Source organism: Numenius arquata, chromosome 24 (assembly GCF_964106895.1).
Source record: "Numenius arquata chromosome 24, bNumArq3.hap1.1, whole genome shotgun sequence".
Classification (NCBI taxonomy): domain Eukaryota; kingdom Metazoa; phylum Chordata; class Aves; order Charadriiformes; family Scolopacidae; genus Numenius; species Numenius arquata.
This window is the reverse complement of record NC_133599.1, coordinates 1,776,822-1,793,545: the sequence shown is the minus strand read 5'-3', so window position 1 is coordinate 1,793,545 and position 16,724 is coordinate 1,776,822. Positions and strand designations below refer to the sequence as shown.

Sequence of the window (16,724 nt, the reverse complement as noted above, 5' to 3'; positions counted from 1 at the left end):
CAGTACAAACAGAGGGAAATTCTGAGTGTGATTCCAGCTCCTTGATGATTCCTCGGGCACAGAAAGTCCTCGGGTACGGAACAAAGTTCCACTTTGCATAACGCTCCTGCTGGGATCACAACGACGGGCTTTGCAAGGAGTAGCCGAGCCCAGCATTTCAGGAGGGTATCACTATTTTGGAGGTGCAAAGCTGAAACCAAACGCTGCGGGAACCCTGGGTTTAGGTTCCCACGTAAATCTTGTTTATTCTGTAACCTGTGCCAGCTCTGGATCCTGAAAACTGGGCTCGTTGACTTGGCTACCAAGGAATTGTGCAGTGTCATGGGGGAAGCATTAGAAAAAGATGGCAATTTTGGGATTGTTGAGCCCCATCCATGTGACGCGCGCACTGGTCGAGCATGGACATTCCCGTGGGGGACGCGCGCTGTCCCCGTCACCCCCCCGCCCCCAGCAGGACACTCACCACGAACACGTACTGCTGCGTGGACTTGGCCATGAACTCGGGCTTGCACTCTCCGATGCACAGGAGCACTGGGCCGGAGCTGATCCCGGGAAGCGCCTGCCCCATTTCACAGACGATCCTGGAAGCAGAAATGCCGCAGTGAGGCTTTGGCAGGAGGTGCCAGCCGTGCCCTCTGCAGCTCCACACAGGGCTGGCTGCCTTCTTTCTTCCTCCCTGCCCCCCCCCCACCTTTTAACTTTGATATCTGCCTCTTTAGAAGAAGTTAATTACTGAGTCTATTTTTACCCCATGTAGTAATTTAAAGAAAAAAAAATCAAAATTAGACATAATTATTACAAGCTGTAAACTCCAGAGCAAAGCAGAGCACTAATGGCAATATATTAGCCAGTAGCAAAGTGAGTGCGAAGTCCTTAGAGTAACAGATGAGTTCATTAAGGGAACAGCTCACACTGCAGTCTCCCAGTTAATCAAAAATGGAGAAACCTGCTTGGGGATGATAGAGACAGCCGGGGAGAGCAGCCTTTGCAGGGGAGACAGGGCTGGCTAACACAGAACATGCTGATGCTGGTAAAAAGGAGCTGGTGGCACCGAAAGCCACTGATTTCACACTCCTCGCGTGTCCCAGCCCAGTGGCACATCCCGAGGCAGGGAAAGCCGTAAGGATGGGGAGAGCTGCCGGGGTTATTCACAGTGCACCAGGATGGAAGATGAGGAAACCCTCAATCCAAAAACGCCAGGGCACTGGGAATGCCTAATGCCCGCTGGAGAAGAGACCAAGGAAACGCCATGCCAGCAGGTTCGAGAGAGGGTCCCAAAGGTACAGGGCTGGCAGGGCTCTCCCGCTGTACCCAAAGGGGATGGATGCTGCTCGCTCCCACGGCTGGAAAGACCAATTCCAGAGCATCCTGGAAACCTCAGGACAGGAGTAACCTGCCTTGGGGCAGGAGGATGCAGTAACGCGGGTGACGAGGCACTGGTTGGTGTCTGGCCCCGAGACTGAGACAAGAGGAAGAGCCAAAGCATCCTTCCCCGGTGAGGCTGAAGGTGCTTCTGCAGAGCAGCAGGGGAAACGCTGGCTCTTCTGCCGGTCACGTGCAAATGCATGAAACGCTCCAATTTGTGAAGGCAGCGTTTCGGCTGCCTTCAGCGGCTTTAAATTCACTACAAATAAAATAAAATAAAAAAGACTAAAGGAAAAAAGAACCTACAGACGGCAAGCACAGGTGATGCCAGGAGGCCTAATGAAATACACACACGCTAGTAAAGAGCTCTAATGTGCAAGTCCTTACTACTGCACATCAAAACGGGTTGCCCAGAGAGACGCTGCCTTTGGAGAACAAACCGAAGCATCTCAGCTGTGTGCCTTCATCTGCCACGTGCTCCTCTCTCCGCCTTTAACCAGGCATCGCCCGCGCTCCTCTCTCTGCTGCTCCATTCCCTCTCCTCCTGCGAGCCGGGCAGGAGGCAGGGTTTCTGCACTGCCGGGCTAGGGCTGCCATCGGGGAGCAGAAATCTCGGCTCCCGCCAGCCCACAGGCCACCAAAGCAAGGTGAAGTGATTCCTGACACCCCACGGGCAGGAGAGGAGAGCAGAGGTTTTCTTCCACAAGCAGCAAGGATACACCAAGTGCTGTATACAGGGGGAAACACCAAATACTCAACTATTTGCCAGTAAATCAGCAGCTGCCGTAGGGTACCAGGCGTGACGGGTCGCAGGACGGGGCACGGGCGACCCTGGCACACCTGAGCCTGATTCCCGATAAAAGCCAAATTCCCAGCAGGTACCTTGTTACAAAATGATGCATTCGGCAGAGCTGTAGGGTGCTGATTGCTGGGCTAAGTGGCCCTTTCACCAACATTAACCTAATTGCTGGCTGATAGATTGTGTGGCTGGAGCATATGGTGAGTCATTACAGTCTTGGAATTCAGTCTGCCCACAGAACCCTTAAGAGGGTCCTTTTATCTGTATTCATCTTTAAAAGGCAGCTCTCATGCAAACGCTTGCTGTTATCTGCCCAGGGTAAATGTTTTAATGATGTTAACAAACTTTGAAAGCTCAAGAGCCCTAATTAGAGTCATGATTACAAAATCAGGGTTTCATACCATCAAAGGAGGATAATTTTATAACCTTCCATCCTTTATTTGAAAAATAAAATAAAACAAAATGCTTCTCAGCAGAACAGCCCAAACGGTAGCGGTGACGGTGCTACGGGTGCAGTGCTTGGAGCCGTTCCTGCAATAACACCGTGTCCAGGGTGCCCTTCGTCCAGCGATGGGAAAATACGTCCTACCTGATACCCTGCGCACAGCCCCGCTGCTCGGGGAGGAGATCGGTGTCACTTCTGTCTTACAGACGGGGAAACAAAGACAAGGAGCGAGCAAAAAACAAACCAACGCCAACATGTGTTAGTGAGAAGTCCTTCCACTACGCTGGGGGTCAGGCTGGGACCCACCAAATGCATCTCACCAGCAGAGGACAACGTTTTTCAGCTGCTGCCAAAGCTGGGGCAGGTCCGTGCTGGTGGGACCACCCATGGGGCCTGGGTTCCTCCACACTCACCGCAGCCACGGCTCTATGAACACAGGACACTGTCCTGGCCCCCAGCGGGTCAGATGAGACAACCCAAGGGGAGACGTCCTGTATTGCTGCTCTCCTGCCCCGCACAAATGACCCCCGATACCCCCACACGGCACCTTGGCTACACCAGAACAACCGCCCCCCGAACCAGCAACGGGAGCATGTGTCACTTTGGGAGGTTTATTCGCCCATCCCCTGTTACATGCCTATTTTCTAATTTTCGGCTGACATTTTTCTTAGTGAAATAAATGAATTGACTCCAGTGGAGGCCCATTCGGATTAAGCGGCTGTCACCGCCTCACCCGCCTAACAAATGGCTGCGTGGAGCCAGCAGCGCCGGCGGAATTTCAAGTGTGACGGGGAGCGGAGGGGGCAGAGAGGCTCAGCCTCAACAGCAAGGTGCTCATCAGAAAAGTTGCTTAGCAAAGCAGGAACCGCAGCACGGAAGGAAACAAAACACTTAATGAAAGCTTAAAGGGCTGTTTAAGCACATCCCATCCTCCCCCCCTCCCCCCCAGAGAGCATCCAAACACCTCATCCCCTTCTGGCGTAGGAATGGCGTGTCCTGCTCCAGGCACCATCCACCTCCCGACCCCTTCCCGTAGGTCTGCAGGGCTGGGAAGGGTGGAGAGATGATGTAGACATGGCACTTCATCAGGGCATGCTCTAGTGCCCGAGATTGTTGGTTTGTGTCTGTTTGTGGGTGGGTGTGGTGTGTCGTGTTTTGTGGTTTTTTGTTGGGTTTTTTGGGGGTTTTTTTTTGTTGTTGTTTTTTTGGTTGTTGATTTGGTTTTTTTTTGTGGTTGGACTTGATGATCTCAAAGGTCCCTTCCAACCATGAAGATTCTGTGATTCTATGATGCCTGGGGTTTGAATGAGTTATTGGCCTCCTGTGTGTTTGCTGGAGGTCAGGGAAGAGGCTTTGGGCAGCCCTGGGGACCGGCAGTGAGGACGGGTGAGGTCCTGGAAGCCACTCACTGTTCTGCAACGACGTAGTGCTCGGGCAGGGGCGTGCACTGCACCCCGGCAACCTGCACCCCGTGGGCGATCTCGGAGAAATCCAGGCCCAGGTTCACGCCGCGGATGGTCACCCTCGTCCCTCCTTCCGGGGGGCCCGACACTGTCAGGATCTAGGGACAAACAAAACACAGGAAAGTTGAGCTGGTGTCCCCACAACACCCCTGCTCCTTCACCCCCACGTTTGGCTTCTCCAGCCCCACACTTTTGCTTTGCAGGCTGCCCAGGGAGGCTGAGCGCTGCCAAACCCAGGCCAGCACCACCATCTCATGAGCCCTCTAGATGTCTTGGAGAAGCCCAAACCCAGGCCAACCCAACACATGGATTTCAGCCCAAGGATGCCGAAAACCCTCTGTGTTGAGCTCCAAGAGGGGACATCAAGGTCCTGCAGATGGCCAAGAGGTGTGGGCAATGCTTCCCCCACAAAACCTTGTGGAAGGATAAGACTGGCTCCTTTTTTATGTGTATAGAAGATGGTAAGTCACCTTCCAGAAGTTGCCTACTGCTTTGGAGAACTTTGTTAACTTCTGCCTTGGCTCTTCTCTGAACGTTAATGTCACATTTTATTAGTAAGTTGGCACCTCAAATGACTTACAAATGCTAAAGAGTGAGGTGTGTGCTTTAAAGCTGGCTGTTTATAGCCTGCCTCAGCCATAATCGTCTCAGCTTCTATAGACTTTCATTAAAGACAATATCCTCTTCAATTAGGAGTATAAATTACAATAATGCATAGTCACAAAATTTGGACCTAAGACTCTCAAACAGTTGTCCTGAATCTGCCACCGGTCTGTTGTTGCTCTTGGGCGAGTTACTAATCTTCTCCGTGCTACAGCTGTTATTAATAAATAAACATAATCCATAATAATGCGATTCAATTAATTTAATGGATAAATCTTGTTTATGCTTGTTTGTTCCACCCTTGTCTTTGGCAAAAGACTTGAGCTCTTCAAAACCTTTCACTTAGCGTTTCTGGATGGATGGCTGCTTTTCCCTCACCTTCTCCAGAGCTCGCTGCTCCCCAGAGCTGGGGGGGCTGGGAAGGCAGCAAAGCACCAGCCCCATCACGAGAGCAGGTCCCAGCAACCTGCTGCACCGTGGGGTGAGTGCGCCCCAAAACAGCCCTGGGGGACCCCCTGCACTCGCCAGTGCCACGGGGCACGTCACCCCTTCCCACCCAATGCAAGCTGCTCACGCCATCAGGACAGCCCTGTCCCCCACCACTCTGGGGCTCCCAGCAACCCCCCTGCATCTCAAATCCCAGCTGAAGCCCTTCTCCTTCTCCCTGGCTTACACCTCGGTGTTTCTCGCTCTGTGCTCCTATTTTAGGTGCTGCTATTGAATTTGGCCCCCTCCGTGCTGGGGTCCAGCCTGCACCATGCACCCAGCAGAGCCAGGAGCTGCCTCATCCATCAAACCACCCCCCTCTTCCTCTGCCTATGTTTAATTTCTGCCTCCCTCTCCCCTCGACCGCAGGGCTGGGGTTTCTGATTTATTCACCATGCGCTGCCTGTTGTGCTGCTGTTCTCTGTAACTCATACAGCACGTCTCGTATCATTTAGCTCCGTGAAGCACTACGTGCCCCTAAAAGACACGGCAAAATCAAGTTGTAGTGCATTACACCCAGTCCTGCACTGGTAACGTTGACATCGCTAGTTGGGAATCACCTGAACTCGGTGGTTCACCTACTTGACAGTTACAACTGTCCTTTGCAGCTCCGGATTACATTAAAACGTGTTTGCCGGAGCGCTTAACACCGCCGGGCGCGTTGTCTCATCACTGTTCATAAAATAAAAAAAAAAAACAAGCCACAGTTTGCCATTTCCCGACCTTACCACAACCGGCGGAGCCAACCGGCCGTGCCGAACAAAGCAGAGCCGAGGCTGTATTTTGAAAATGTCCTGACCTGGAAAATCCCCAATATGGAGCTCCACTCGACCTAGATTTTAGTGGCCGCTAATTGAACAGTTTTGAAGTAACTGTGCCATAAAGCAGCCCCAGGGTTAGAACAGATGCATTCAATTAATTACAGCTGGAGAGATTCAGTCAAAATCGCAGAAAGGAGATAAGTCTTAAAGGTCCCGTTGCAGTGAGGGCTGGTGACCCCCAGCAGCATCCCTGGGTCACCCCGACGCCAGGCAGATGCTTGGCCAAGGCTCCTCCAGCAGAGCCAGACAGCCCGTGGGCAACCTTCACCCCCAGCCTGGCCGTATCGGGGAGCTGCTCTGGCTGCAGGGCTGGCTGCAACGACAGTCCGGATTTCTGGGCTGAGACAGAGAGGTTCAAGAAGAAATATTCCCCAGTTTCAAGAAATACACTTTACTACAGTGGCTTTTCACTCAGGGGTCTGTGGAGGATCAAGAGAACATGGAAAGGGCAGCTAAGGAAAAACAAGACCATTATCAGGAATTGTGCATTTACTGCTGAGGGGTCTGTGCCTCTGCTGGAAGTTTTCTACATTGTTTGCAAAACTGAAGTAGTTTGAAAGTCCCCGAGATCTAGAGTGGGGTGTGGGAGGTAGAGCCTTTGGTTTTGCTGATCCCCCAAATTATTCTGAACAGGTCACCTCTCCCCTCTGCAACAGCCTCACCTCGCAGGAAACAAATACCCAGCGCCCTGCCTCTAACAAAGCCCATTCCTGCCCTCAGGAAAAGGATTTTATGCCAGCACGAAGCGTTGTGTTATTCACAGAAAGGATCCAGCGGAGGGCCACGAAGATGATCCGAGGGCTGGAGCACCTCCCCTGTGAAGACAGGCTGAGAGAGCTGGGGTTGTTCAGCCTGGAGAGGAGAAGGCTCCGGGGAGACCTCACAGCAGCCTCCCAATATCTGAAGGGAGCTACAGGAGAGCCGGAGAGGGACTCTTTGTCAGGAGATGTAGTGACAGGACAAGGGGTAACGGTTTTAAATTGGAAGAGGGGAGATTCAGATTAGATATTAGGAAGAAATTCCTTACTGTCAGGGTGGTGAGACACTGGAACAGGTTGCCCAGGGAAGTTGTGGCTGCCCCATCCCTGGAAGTGTTTAAGGCCAGGCTGGATGGGGCTTTGAGCAACCTGCTCTAGTGGAGGTGTCCCTGCCCAGGGCAGGGGGGTTGGAACTCGATGATCTCTAAGGTCCCTTCCAACCCAAACCATTCTGTGATTCTGTGATCCAAACAGAGTGACAAGGTGGGTGGTGGCAGGACCAAGGTCACCCTCACATCACATACGGGATGCAGAGGCACCACTGTATTTCTGTTGCTGCTGCTTCTCACTCGAAGCCAAGGTGGGGATCCCAGGGATCTCCAAGGATCCCAGGATCTCCAGGGATCCAGGAGCCCCCCCAGGGTGCCAGCACACCTCCCTCCCCAGCCTGCAGGAGACACCGCTGTAACGATGCAGGATGAATGTTCTCAGCCCCACATCTTGCCGGTTGCACGGTTCAGCGTTTCCGACATCAGGTGGGATTTAGCCTCGGGACGAAGCCCGTGCACGAGACGGTGAGAGCTGGGACCGGCCACGGGTCGGACGGGGCTTTTCTCTGGGAGCTGGAGCCAAGCCCTGAGCCTGAGACCACTTGGCATCTGTCAGGGTGCGGGGAGAGCACCATAACCCCTGTCCCCCCCCCCAGATGTCATCCACCTTCCTTCTCTTTGTCTTTTTTTTTTTTTTTCATCCTGCTGTAAGCTGGCTGGATCCCAGCTGATGAGCCCAGCGGGGAGCCAGCACATGAGCATTGTCATCCCGGCATGATCCCTCCTCGTCTCTGCCGTAGCTGATAGCACATTCAGAACCTAATTGTTATCTCAGCGGAGCAACTCCATTATTCAGCCTGACACTGCCCCCCCTTCAGCTGTTTGTTGCACTGATGTTATATTAATGAGCCCTGCAAATAAATGAACAGGAGATCAGAGTGCCGCTTGTTCGCAAGAAAACTGAGTTTTATTTATTTATCGCTAAGACCACAGACCGTGTGGAAGTTTTCTGCTGTTCAAGGGACACTGTTGGTGACAGCTGGGCCTCTCACTCAGGAAAAGAAAAGGACTGCGTATATCCTACTGTTCATTTACTTTTATGACTATTAAAACACAATCTCTTCTTACTAGTTACGCATCCCCCGAAGGCACTGGCGACTGGAAGCAAGGCCCTTGACCTCTGCCTTGACAAAAAGAGTGAACCTGGCCAGATGATGGAAAAGGAGTGGAAAACAGCCCAAATTAAAGGCTCTTTCAGCCTGAGTGATGCAGGCTCAAAGCAAGCCCCGGTAGGAGACCAACTGCTGCTCCCCAGCCGCAATGCCGGTGTGTGCAGGATGGAGAGCAGCTCACCAGCACTCATACGTTTTTCTGGAGGGAAAGGGGGATGAGAGAAGTTAACTTGTGCTGTTGAAAGGTTTGGGTTTAGGAATATCAATCCTGCAGAGCTTTTTCTCAGGCTTCACCATTTTCTATAGACCTGACCGCTCAAGAACTTAGCCAAATTCTGTAAGAGTTTTAGTCCTATACAGTGTCCTTCCCACCCATGAAATAGCCTCTAGTGGCCATGAAAAAAGCCACTAGTTCCCTCTGCTTTCCTCCTTCTTTTTCTACAACAGTGAAACTGCAAGCTTGACTTGCATTAAAAAAAAAAATAATAAAAGCTATGAATTCACAAAAAGGGCAGGAGGGGGAGTTCAAGAAAAAAAACCCGAACACTTCAAGACCTGTGATAATATCACAAGAGCTCACAGAACTGCCAGAGTCGGCGGAAGCCATGGGACAATGCACCTGCCTGAAACCTGGATTTTCTCTCGCTGACCCTCGCTGTAGAATAAGCAATGAAAGCACAGACATTTCCTACTCAATTCTCTCATCTCCAAACCCACTCGGGGCAATTTCCCGACACTCAAAACCTCCCTTGGCGAGGCACCCCGCGCTTCCCGCTTTGAAGGCTGCGACACAGACCTGGTTACGGAGACGAGAAATCTCTACCAGCAAAGCTCTGCTCTGTCCTCCTTGGACAGAGACCAAGAGTATTGCTTTCAAGTTGGACAGTGATAAAATACTCGGTGGCAGCGCCGTGCCTGCAGCCAGCCGCGAGAGCCGGCCTGGCAGCGCTTCCATGCAAGTCACTCGGTGGCTGGAGCAGAGTGGTTTTCCCCTTCTCTGCTTAGCTCAAGGAGGGGTAAATAAATGAATCTAAGACTTCTTCAACGTTACAACTGCCTGAGCTGTTTATGGTGAAGAAAATCTTAGGCAGAGGCCGTTTTGCATCTTGTAGTGTAACCGTGTCCAAGCAGAACAGCACTTGGGTAAGAAAACTTTGGGTTCTGACTACTGGCAGGACAAGGTGAGTATCCAGGCAAGCCTTTAAGGCTCATTTTATCTCTCTGTAAAGATAGCTATGACTTGCCAAACAAACCAACCAGCCTCGGAAAGGACTCTCAACGTTTCTCAGCGCCTTCAGGTCTCTGCACAGCCAGCACCATCTCTGCTGCTCCGCAGCCTCCCCTCTGCACTTTACAAAACACCGCACATGAGAAATACCTGCCCATCAAAGGTACAACCGAGCTCTGCAGAAGGTCTAAGAAAGAAATAACAAAGGCCTGGAAACATCCCCGTGGGATGGATGGAATCTCCTCAGCAACACCCTCCTCCAGCCCTGACACAGCACCGCTGCCGCTTCCACCCCTCCTCCCTAACAGGGAGGCTGGTGCCTTCCTCCCAGGGGGGCTGAGTGTGAGCCAGTTTAGCTAAACTGGTGTAGAAACTAATCTGAGTTAAGAGGGAATGTCCACTGGGGTCCTTATTCAGCTGGCAGAAGTTTGTGTGCTAAGCCCTGCTCCTGCCTTGCCATGAGCATCACTGCAACAGGCTACTTGGGTCCAACACTTTTACACCCATTCCCTCCTCTGCCTTCTGCGGTAGGGACACAGTCAGGGCAAAGGAGGCTTTTTGGGGGAGTTAATTAAGTGAGAAACCAAAATCTTACATCCCCACCTGATATGAGTGTCACTCCTAATAGTAACATTAACAGACCGAGTGCAGTTTTGCTGGTAAAAATGCTCCTGGGAGACATTTTGCATCCCTCAGTGGGCTGAACAGAAACATCAGAAGCATCAACTATAGACTAATTAGCTCCCTCGTTTAATTAGCATTCCTGCAACGGTCCATAGCGGTCACCCCAACGCCGGCCGCATGGCGGGCGAGTGGCAGCTGCGCGGGTGGGCTGCACAGCCCGGCCGTGTGCCGGCGGGTCCGTACATTAATTTCCCAGCAAAGTAACGGAGCGTTTCATTCCCTGTTCTTCAGGGCCGGCTGGACAACAGCGGATGTTCAGAGGAGCAGGATGGCAGGCGCAAACCCACGCTGGAAGGAGTAAGGAGACAGGGGTGAAGGATGAAGGCCCTTACCTCGGTGATGCGGGGGTTGGAGCACTTGACGTTCCTGCTGGACCAGTCGAGCCAGGGCTGGAGGGGGGATGCGCTGCAGTGGGGCCGCAGCGTGCACTTGGCCTCGCCGCTGCACCAGCCGCACTCGAACTTGGGGTGGGCTTTCAGGCAGAGCCCGCAGCTCTCGCGCTGGGCTGCGCACTTGTAGAGGTGCACTGCGGGGACGAGGGGACGGGAGATCAGGAGCAGGCCAGGAATGGAAATATTCCCATGGGCCGCGGCTGCTCTCGGACCCCCAGCAAAGGCACACGATGAGTTCTGACTTAATGAGCCGCGGAGAGGACTCACCCAGTTGGTTCCCAAAGCCAAGGCTGGTGCTTAGCGAGCTCCACCATCAGTGGCGCAGAGCGAGTTCCTCCCACCCCAAGCAGGACCCACCAGGACCAGCCCCAGCAGCCGCTCCCCAGCACCCACCACCGCCCTCCTCCCCGTGCCTCGGAAGCCAACTCGGGCAGCCGTTACCTTTCAGATCCTCCGGGTTGTCAATAACAAAGTTCCCGTTCCACACCACAGCAAAGTCCACGGCTAAGTTGCTTATGTCCATCCCATCATAGAGATACTGCAGCAGATGGAGAGTGAAATGCTTGGGAGGATGTATCAGAGATACTAACAGGAAAACAGTATTTTTATTTTCAAGAAACCATGATTATTCTCTGCTTAAAAACATGTGCTGATGTCTGAACCGCTACACTCCATCTCCAGGGTCCTGCTTTGACTCCCTCCTCCTCACCAGGAAGAGATAATTAAATCAGATCTAGTCCTTGTGAGAGGTAATAGATTAATTATTCCACTCACAGTGGTTGCTCTTGTCACTCAGTCTCTAGCTTATCAATACAGCCCCTCTAGTTAATCATACTGGAAGGACTGCTGCCTTCAGGCTATCTTCTTACACAGTCACCGTGCACCCTGGTGTGACTGGGAGCTTAAAAATCAGGCTGCACAGCTTTGGCTGATGAAATAGGCAACAGCTGAGAAAAAATAGATGGTGCAGAGAGGTCCTTTCCCAGTCTCCGCTTCAGCCTAGGCCAGGACAGCGCTGCCTTGAATTATTCACCTCCTCATGGACATCCTGGGGGCCATGGCAGAGTCACTCTGGATGCTTTGGGTGAATTCCCAGTGTATTCTGAAATTCCCATTATCACAACTAGCCCCAACGAGGCCTCATTCTGAGGGTCTCTTTAAGTCCATCAAGAGCTGCTAAAAAGACTTAAAAAGGTGAGTGAAGGCTGCCATCCTCTTCGGGATGAGGGAACGATGGTTAAACCAGAGCAGACTGCTTTGACTGTGCCCGTGCAATAATTGCACAGTTTTCACTTGGGTTTGGTTGTACTGATTCACTTCGCCTGGGTTTTACTAAGTTGGTGTGAAACTAGATCTTCTGTACGAGTGACAGAGCTTGTGAGTACAGAATTGCCCTTACATTCTCTACCTACCACTTCCTATTAGCCTAACAGGAATAAAAGTGCTTCTCTAGTGTTTATAAATCGCTTTGGATAGGAAAAGTACTATATAATATTAATACATTTATTATCCACCAAGCTGCAAGGCCCAAAGATGGCCAGTGATATATAAATATCCAGTGAAATTTTTAAAAATTCAAAACTTCATTAACAATTTAAGACCATCTGCGCTGAATATTAAAGCAGACCCTGTTCTGCTGCCTAAACCAAACTGCTTGTGCCCTGTTTGCCCGAGGACCTCTTTGGATTCACGGCGAGGAGGGGAAGGACCACACTCCTCCTCACCTGTCCAGCAGCCCAAGCGTGCCACACCAGACCCAAACGTGGCCTCGGAGGGTGGCCTGCATTCGCCATCCATGTTTTGGCATCCCTGAGTACCTGATTTGGGGTGTTCTGGGGTAAAATCCTGCCAGGTCCCTTAGCAGGGCTGAGCCCCATCCTTCAGAGGAGAGACATCCTCCCCTGCCCGCTTCTCCGGCAGCAGCGTTCCGATAATTTCCCCTTCTCCACCACGCTGTGCTCTCTCCCCCGGCAGTTCTCCTTCCCCCCCCCTTCTCTGCACCACGCTGCTTTTCAGCATGACTGTATTCATCCAGCTACCGTGACCTGGAATTCGACAGCTCCCCGATAAGGGGGCTGTGATTCGCCTTATCTCCCCCGCGTGAATTAGCCTGTCTTAACACCTTCCTCGCACTCCCTCCTCCTCTTCCTCCCCTTCCCCTCGCTGACCCCCCGCAGTCAGGCAGGGAACCGCCAGATAAGGGCTCTTCTCCAGGCTGGGATAATGAACCACCTCGCACACCCACGGCGGGTTCCCACCTGGAATTCGGGATGCGTTTAACCCGGGGATTTTTTACTCCCCCCGTGGCTGAGCCCACCCTATTCAGAGTTTACCCCCGTTTTGGGCAGGTTTTGGCCAGTTTCCCATCCCGGTCCCTCACCGAGCTGTTCTGGCACTGGACGCTGGAGCTGTTGAAGCGCAGGGCGGGCACGCGGTGGATCACCCCCTGGATGCTGAGGACACACTCGTACCCGCGCTGGCCAGACTGGGGCTGGGGCAGGTTTCTCGCCTTCAGCGTGATGGGTTTCACCTCTCCCACCGGGATCAGAATCTCCTCTGTGGGGAAGAGCTGGGGACAGTCCTGGGGGGGTAATAAAAGAGAGGGGGAGGTTACAGCGGTGATGGTGCATCCGCGGGTCCGGCCAGGTCTCCGGCGGCAGGGCTGATGTCCCAGCACATCCTCCGCACCCAGGACCAGCCACTTCTTGGTCCACCCACATTGCAGGTTAAGTGCAGAAACAAAGAAACCCCCGTTACAGTCCCCCCACCCCAATTTTCTCACTGCAGAAGAAGGAACACCGCTACTCGGGGAATAAACGGAAGGTTCTATCTGCTCTCACCCCTTCCCATGGCCTCTCGCTGGGGTGCTCCCACTGTCCTGGTTTTCCCTTCACTGGGGGGTGCCCAGGGGGGGTGCCTGCCTCCACCGGGTGGGCAAAGCAGCAGCACTGAACTGCCCTTTCTATCTCTAAAGCAATGCTCTTCCCTGATCTCTGCTCCTGGGAAGCAGAGGACATCCAAGGACTGAAGGATTTGGTTGCAGTCAGCATCCAGAAGAGCAGGGATGGGGTTTTACACCGATGGGATTAAGCACCCTAATCCCGACCCCCCTGGGCCTTCCGAAATTCTGTCTATTCTGCAAAGCTGGCCTCTTCTCCTAGGAACCGTAGCAAAGGGTTTGGCATCTGCAATAAACTCAGAGCCTCCTCCAGCAAACAGCAGCTGTAAAAGCCTTATGGCTTTCAAAAGAGTGTCTGTCCTTGGATCTGAGGAGGAATCTCTCCCAGAGGAGGCAGGACTGAAACAAAATCTAATTAATTTTTGTACAACTGAATCTCGGTGCATATCAGTGGGGCGGATGCTGGGCCGTGACCAGGAGGGCCACACGTCATTTCATGAACAGCAAAAACAACAAAATTGCCACCAAGCGATGGCACCGGCACATCTCCTGCCCCTGGGTCTTCACTGGAGAGACCACTGAGGAGGAGGAGGAGGAAGGCCAGCCCAAAAGATGCCAAACAAGCTCGGATGCCCCTGGGATCTGAGGCACCAGGCCTCTGCCTTCTTCACAGCACCCTTTGGGCTTCAAAACCTTAAATCTCCAACTCTTCTGGACACAGCCCCTTCAGTTACCCCAAGCCTTTTTACATCAGCCTGGAAATGGGAACCCCAGCCCCACAGGGACCCTGCCAGCCCCACAGGGACCCTGCGAGGGTCCTACCCATGGGCAGGAGGAAGGCGATGTCCCAGCCCAGCTCAGTGAGATTCAAGCAAACGGGCAGCGGCTCAGATCAAAGCCTTTCTGCACCTTTGGGATGCAATCGGGAGCTGCTCCAGGAATGTATTTTTCCTAAGTCAAATGCAAATGCAGAAGTACGTGACAGCCAGAGCCTCACAGCACTATCTGTCACCTGCCAGGCCACAGCAAAGGCATTTGGGGAGAGAACCTGAAGAAGCGAGGGATGCTGAGCTCCAGGAGCGGGGAGAGGCTGTTCAGTGGGAATCCGGAGGAAGAGAAGGGAGGGAGGGAGGGAGGGGGCGGCTGAGACAAAACAGCACCAAAGACATTTCACTTCAGGCCTCTCCTGATGAGGAACTGAAGCCTCTTGCATGAGAGAGGAGATTAAACAGGTCCTGCTCCTGTGACACTGGCACCAGTCTGGCTGACAGCCCTCCTGCGGCTCTACCATCCCCTGCGGGAACGGAACAGACACCTCCCCGAGCCCCAAAGGCTTCCCAAACTGACCTAGGGGTGAGTGAAAAGCTGGCATTAAATAAAGAACAATACCTTATCCTCGATGGTAATTCCATAAACAAGTTAAGGCTCAGGAGTTCTCAGCCAGAGGCAGTGAAAAAATGGGTAAGGATAGTTCCTCAGTCCCTGAAAACAGCCTCATTTTTGAGTTTACAAAATGCCATGAAGTGGAAACAGCCCATTAAATTTTCCATTGAAAACCATGTGAAAATATTTCAAACATCTGTGTGATTGCAATAAAGGAGCAAAGAAAAGAGCAAAATGCTGCTGCCTCCAAAACTACATATTCTGAGAGCTAAGCACAGCAATTAAAACATCAAGTGAAGAGAAGCGTGATTTGTTTCCACTTCTGCCACTATCTGGCCAAAATAGCGCAATTGTAAATTAATAGGAAGTTTTAATATTGCAGTAGCTTAAGACTTCACTGGGCGAGATGCCGTATGCCAAATAAAAGGACACTCTCCCTGCAAACATCATTCCACAGACGAGCAGAGCTCCAGTTCCCCACAGACTCGATGTCTAAAGGATACTCTGAGACGAACCACAAAAAAAAGACCTATCGGTGCCTGGTAATTGTATGACATCCCTCCCATAAGATCTCGACATCCTAAACATTATCTCTTCATAACACATTGGGAGACACAGTTTTTCCCCACTTTATATACCGGGAAATGCGACACGCAGAGACAAAGGCTCTGACCATCAGAAGCATTTACATTCTGTTTAGCTCTAATTCGCTTTGATCTAATGGAAGTAGGTACCTAAGCACCTGTAAGTATCGGACACTGAATGATTAATCCCAAGCTAAAGTAGAAGTTTTAGGGAAAAAACGGACTGACGTCTCCCTCCTCTCTGCCAAATCCCAAACTGGCATCCCAAGCCCTTCGCCACCCTGCCCAGCAATTCAAGTAAATCACCGGGATGGCAACGCAAGGAGAGGTGTCCTCATCCCTGCATCCAGGGGGAAAATCCCCCTCTGCCACTAATGACCATTAAGCCCACCGAGCCCCGCTCCCGCTCCCAGCCAGAGTGATGGGATGTTGTTTTGCTACTGGCTCAGGCAAGTTGTAAATGAGAAACAGATGCTCCCCCAGTTTGGAGAAGCCAGTAGCTTAAACTGCTGCCTCATAAACCTTTTTAGTGGCACTTTTCCTTATATATTTTTTATTTTATTTCTAACGGGGACTTTCACGGATTAACAGCCAAGAGTGATTTTAAACTCCAACAGCCAAAAAACGGGCTGCGCTGGGAAGGAAAGAAAAGCCCTTTTCTGCAGTGGAGCAGGTTTACAGGCTGGAAGGGAATTCCTCCGTGAGGCTCAGCTTTGAGGTTCCCACAGACCCTGGTACCACGGATCCAACCCCCAGCTCAGCCTCTGCACTACCACCAGCAAACTCCCGAGAATCCTGGTGTTTTCCATCCAACTGCCAGCTCTCCTGAGCCTTAAGCCCACGTTCCTTCCTCCTTGCTCTGCCCTGCGCTCGGTAACACCTCCTGCTCGAGATCTGGCCGCATTTCAGGTTTTGCATTTAACCTCAAAGTCATGTCGAGGACTGATGGGAGACAAACGGCTCCGCTCCAGAGAGGTCCCCAGCCCCACGGAAAGCCCGTGTTTGGGAGGAAAGGCATCCTGGAGTCGCAGAATCTTTTATCACATTATGATTGAAAACAAAAAATCTCCAGCCACACCACCGGTGGGAGAACCTCAGTGCACAGTCCTGAAAATAATGAATATGTTATGGACCATTATCCTTCCTGGGCACTGCCATTCGTGAGATGACTGTTAAAGAAATCCTTCTTGCTTTAGAGAGATGGGAGAGGACTTCATTTTCAAATGTAAGCTCTCTAGTGCTGAAAATGCTGGTAGCAAAAACTGTTCTGCCATCATTAGAGATGAGTAGGACATAATAGATTTTTTTTTTTCCTTTGGTTTCAGTGGGAGAAAAATGTCACATTGAGATTCTGGTGAAAAAAAAAAAAAAGG

General features: G+C 51.9%; 1 protein-coding gene across 1 annotated transcript in view; it reads right to left on the bottom strand.

Annotated features, from left to right (window-relative positions):
- The window catches only part of PLXNA2 (plexin A2), a 147,999-nt gene that overhangs the window by 34,934 nt on the left and 96,341 nt on the right, over nucleotides 1-16,724 (bottom strand). Inside the window, exons 9-13 of the mRNA XM_074163345.1 lie at nucleotides 12,866-13,066; nucleotides 10,927-11,023; nucleotides 10,426-10,619; nucleotides 4,019-4,170; nucleotides 464-581 (exon numbers count right to left, since the gene is read on the bottom strand). Coding sequence (XP_074019446.1) covers nucleotides 464-581; nucleotides 4,019-4,170; nucleotides 10,426-10,619; nucleotides 10,927-11,023; nucleotides 12,866-13,066 — 762 coding nt within the window. The remainder of the gene's footprint in view (nucleotides 1-463; nucleotides 582-4,018; nucleotides 4,171-10,425; nucleotides 10,620-10,926; nucleotides 11,024-12,865; nucleotides 13,067-16,724) is intronic.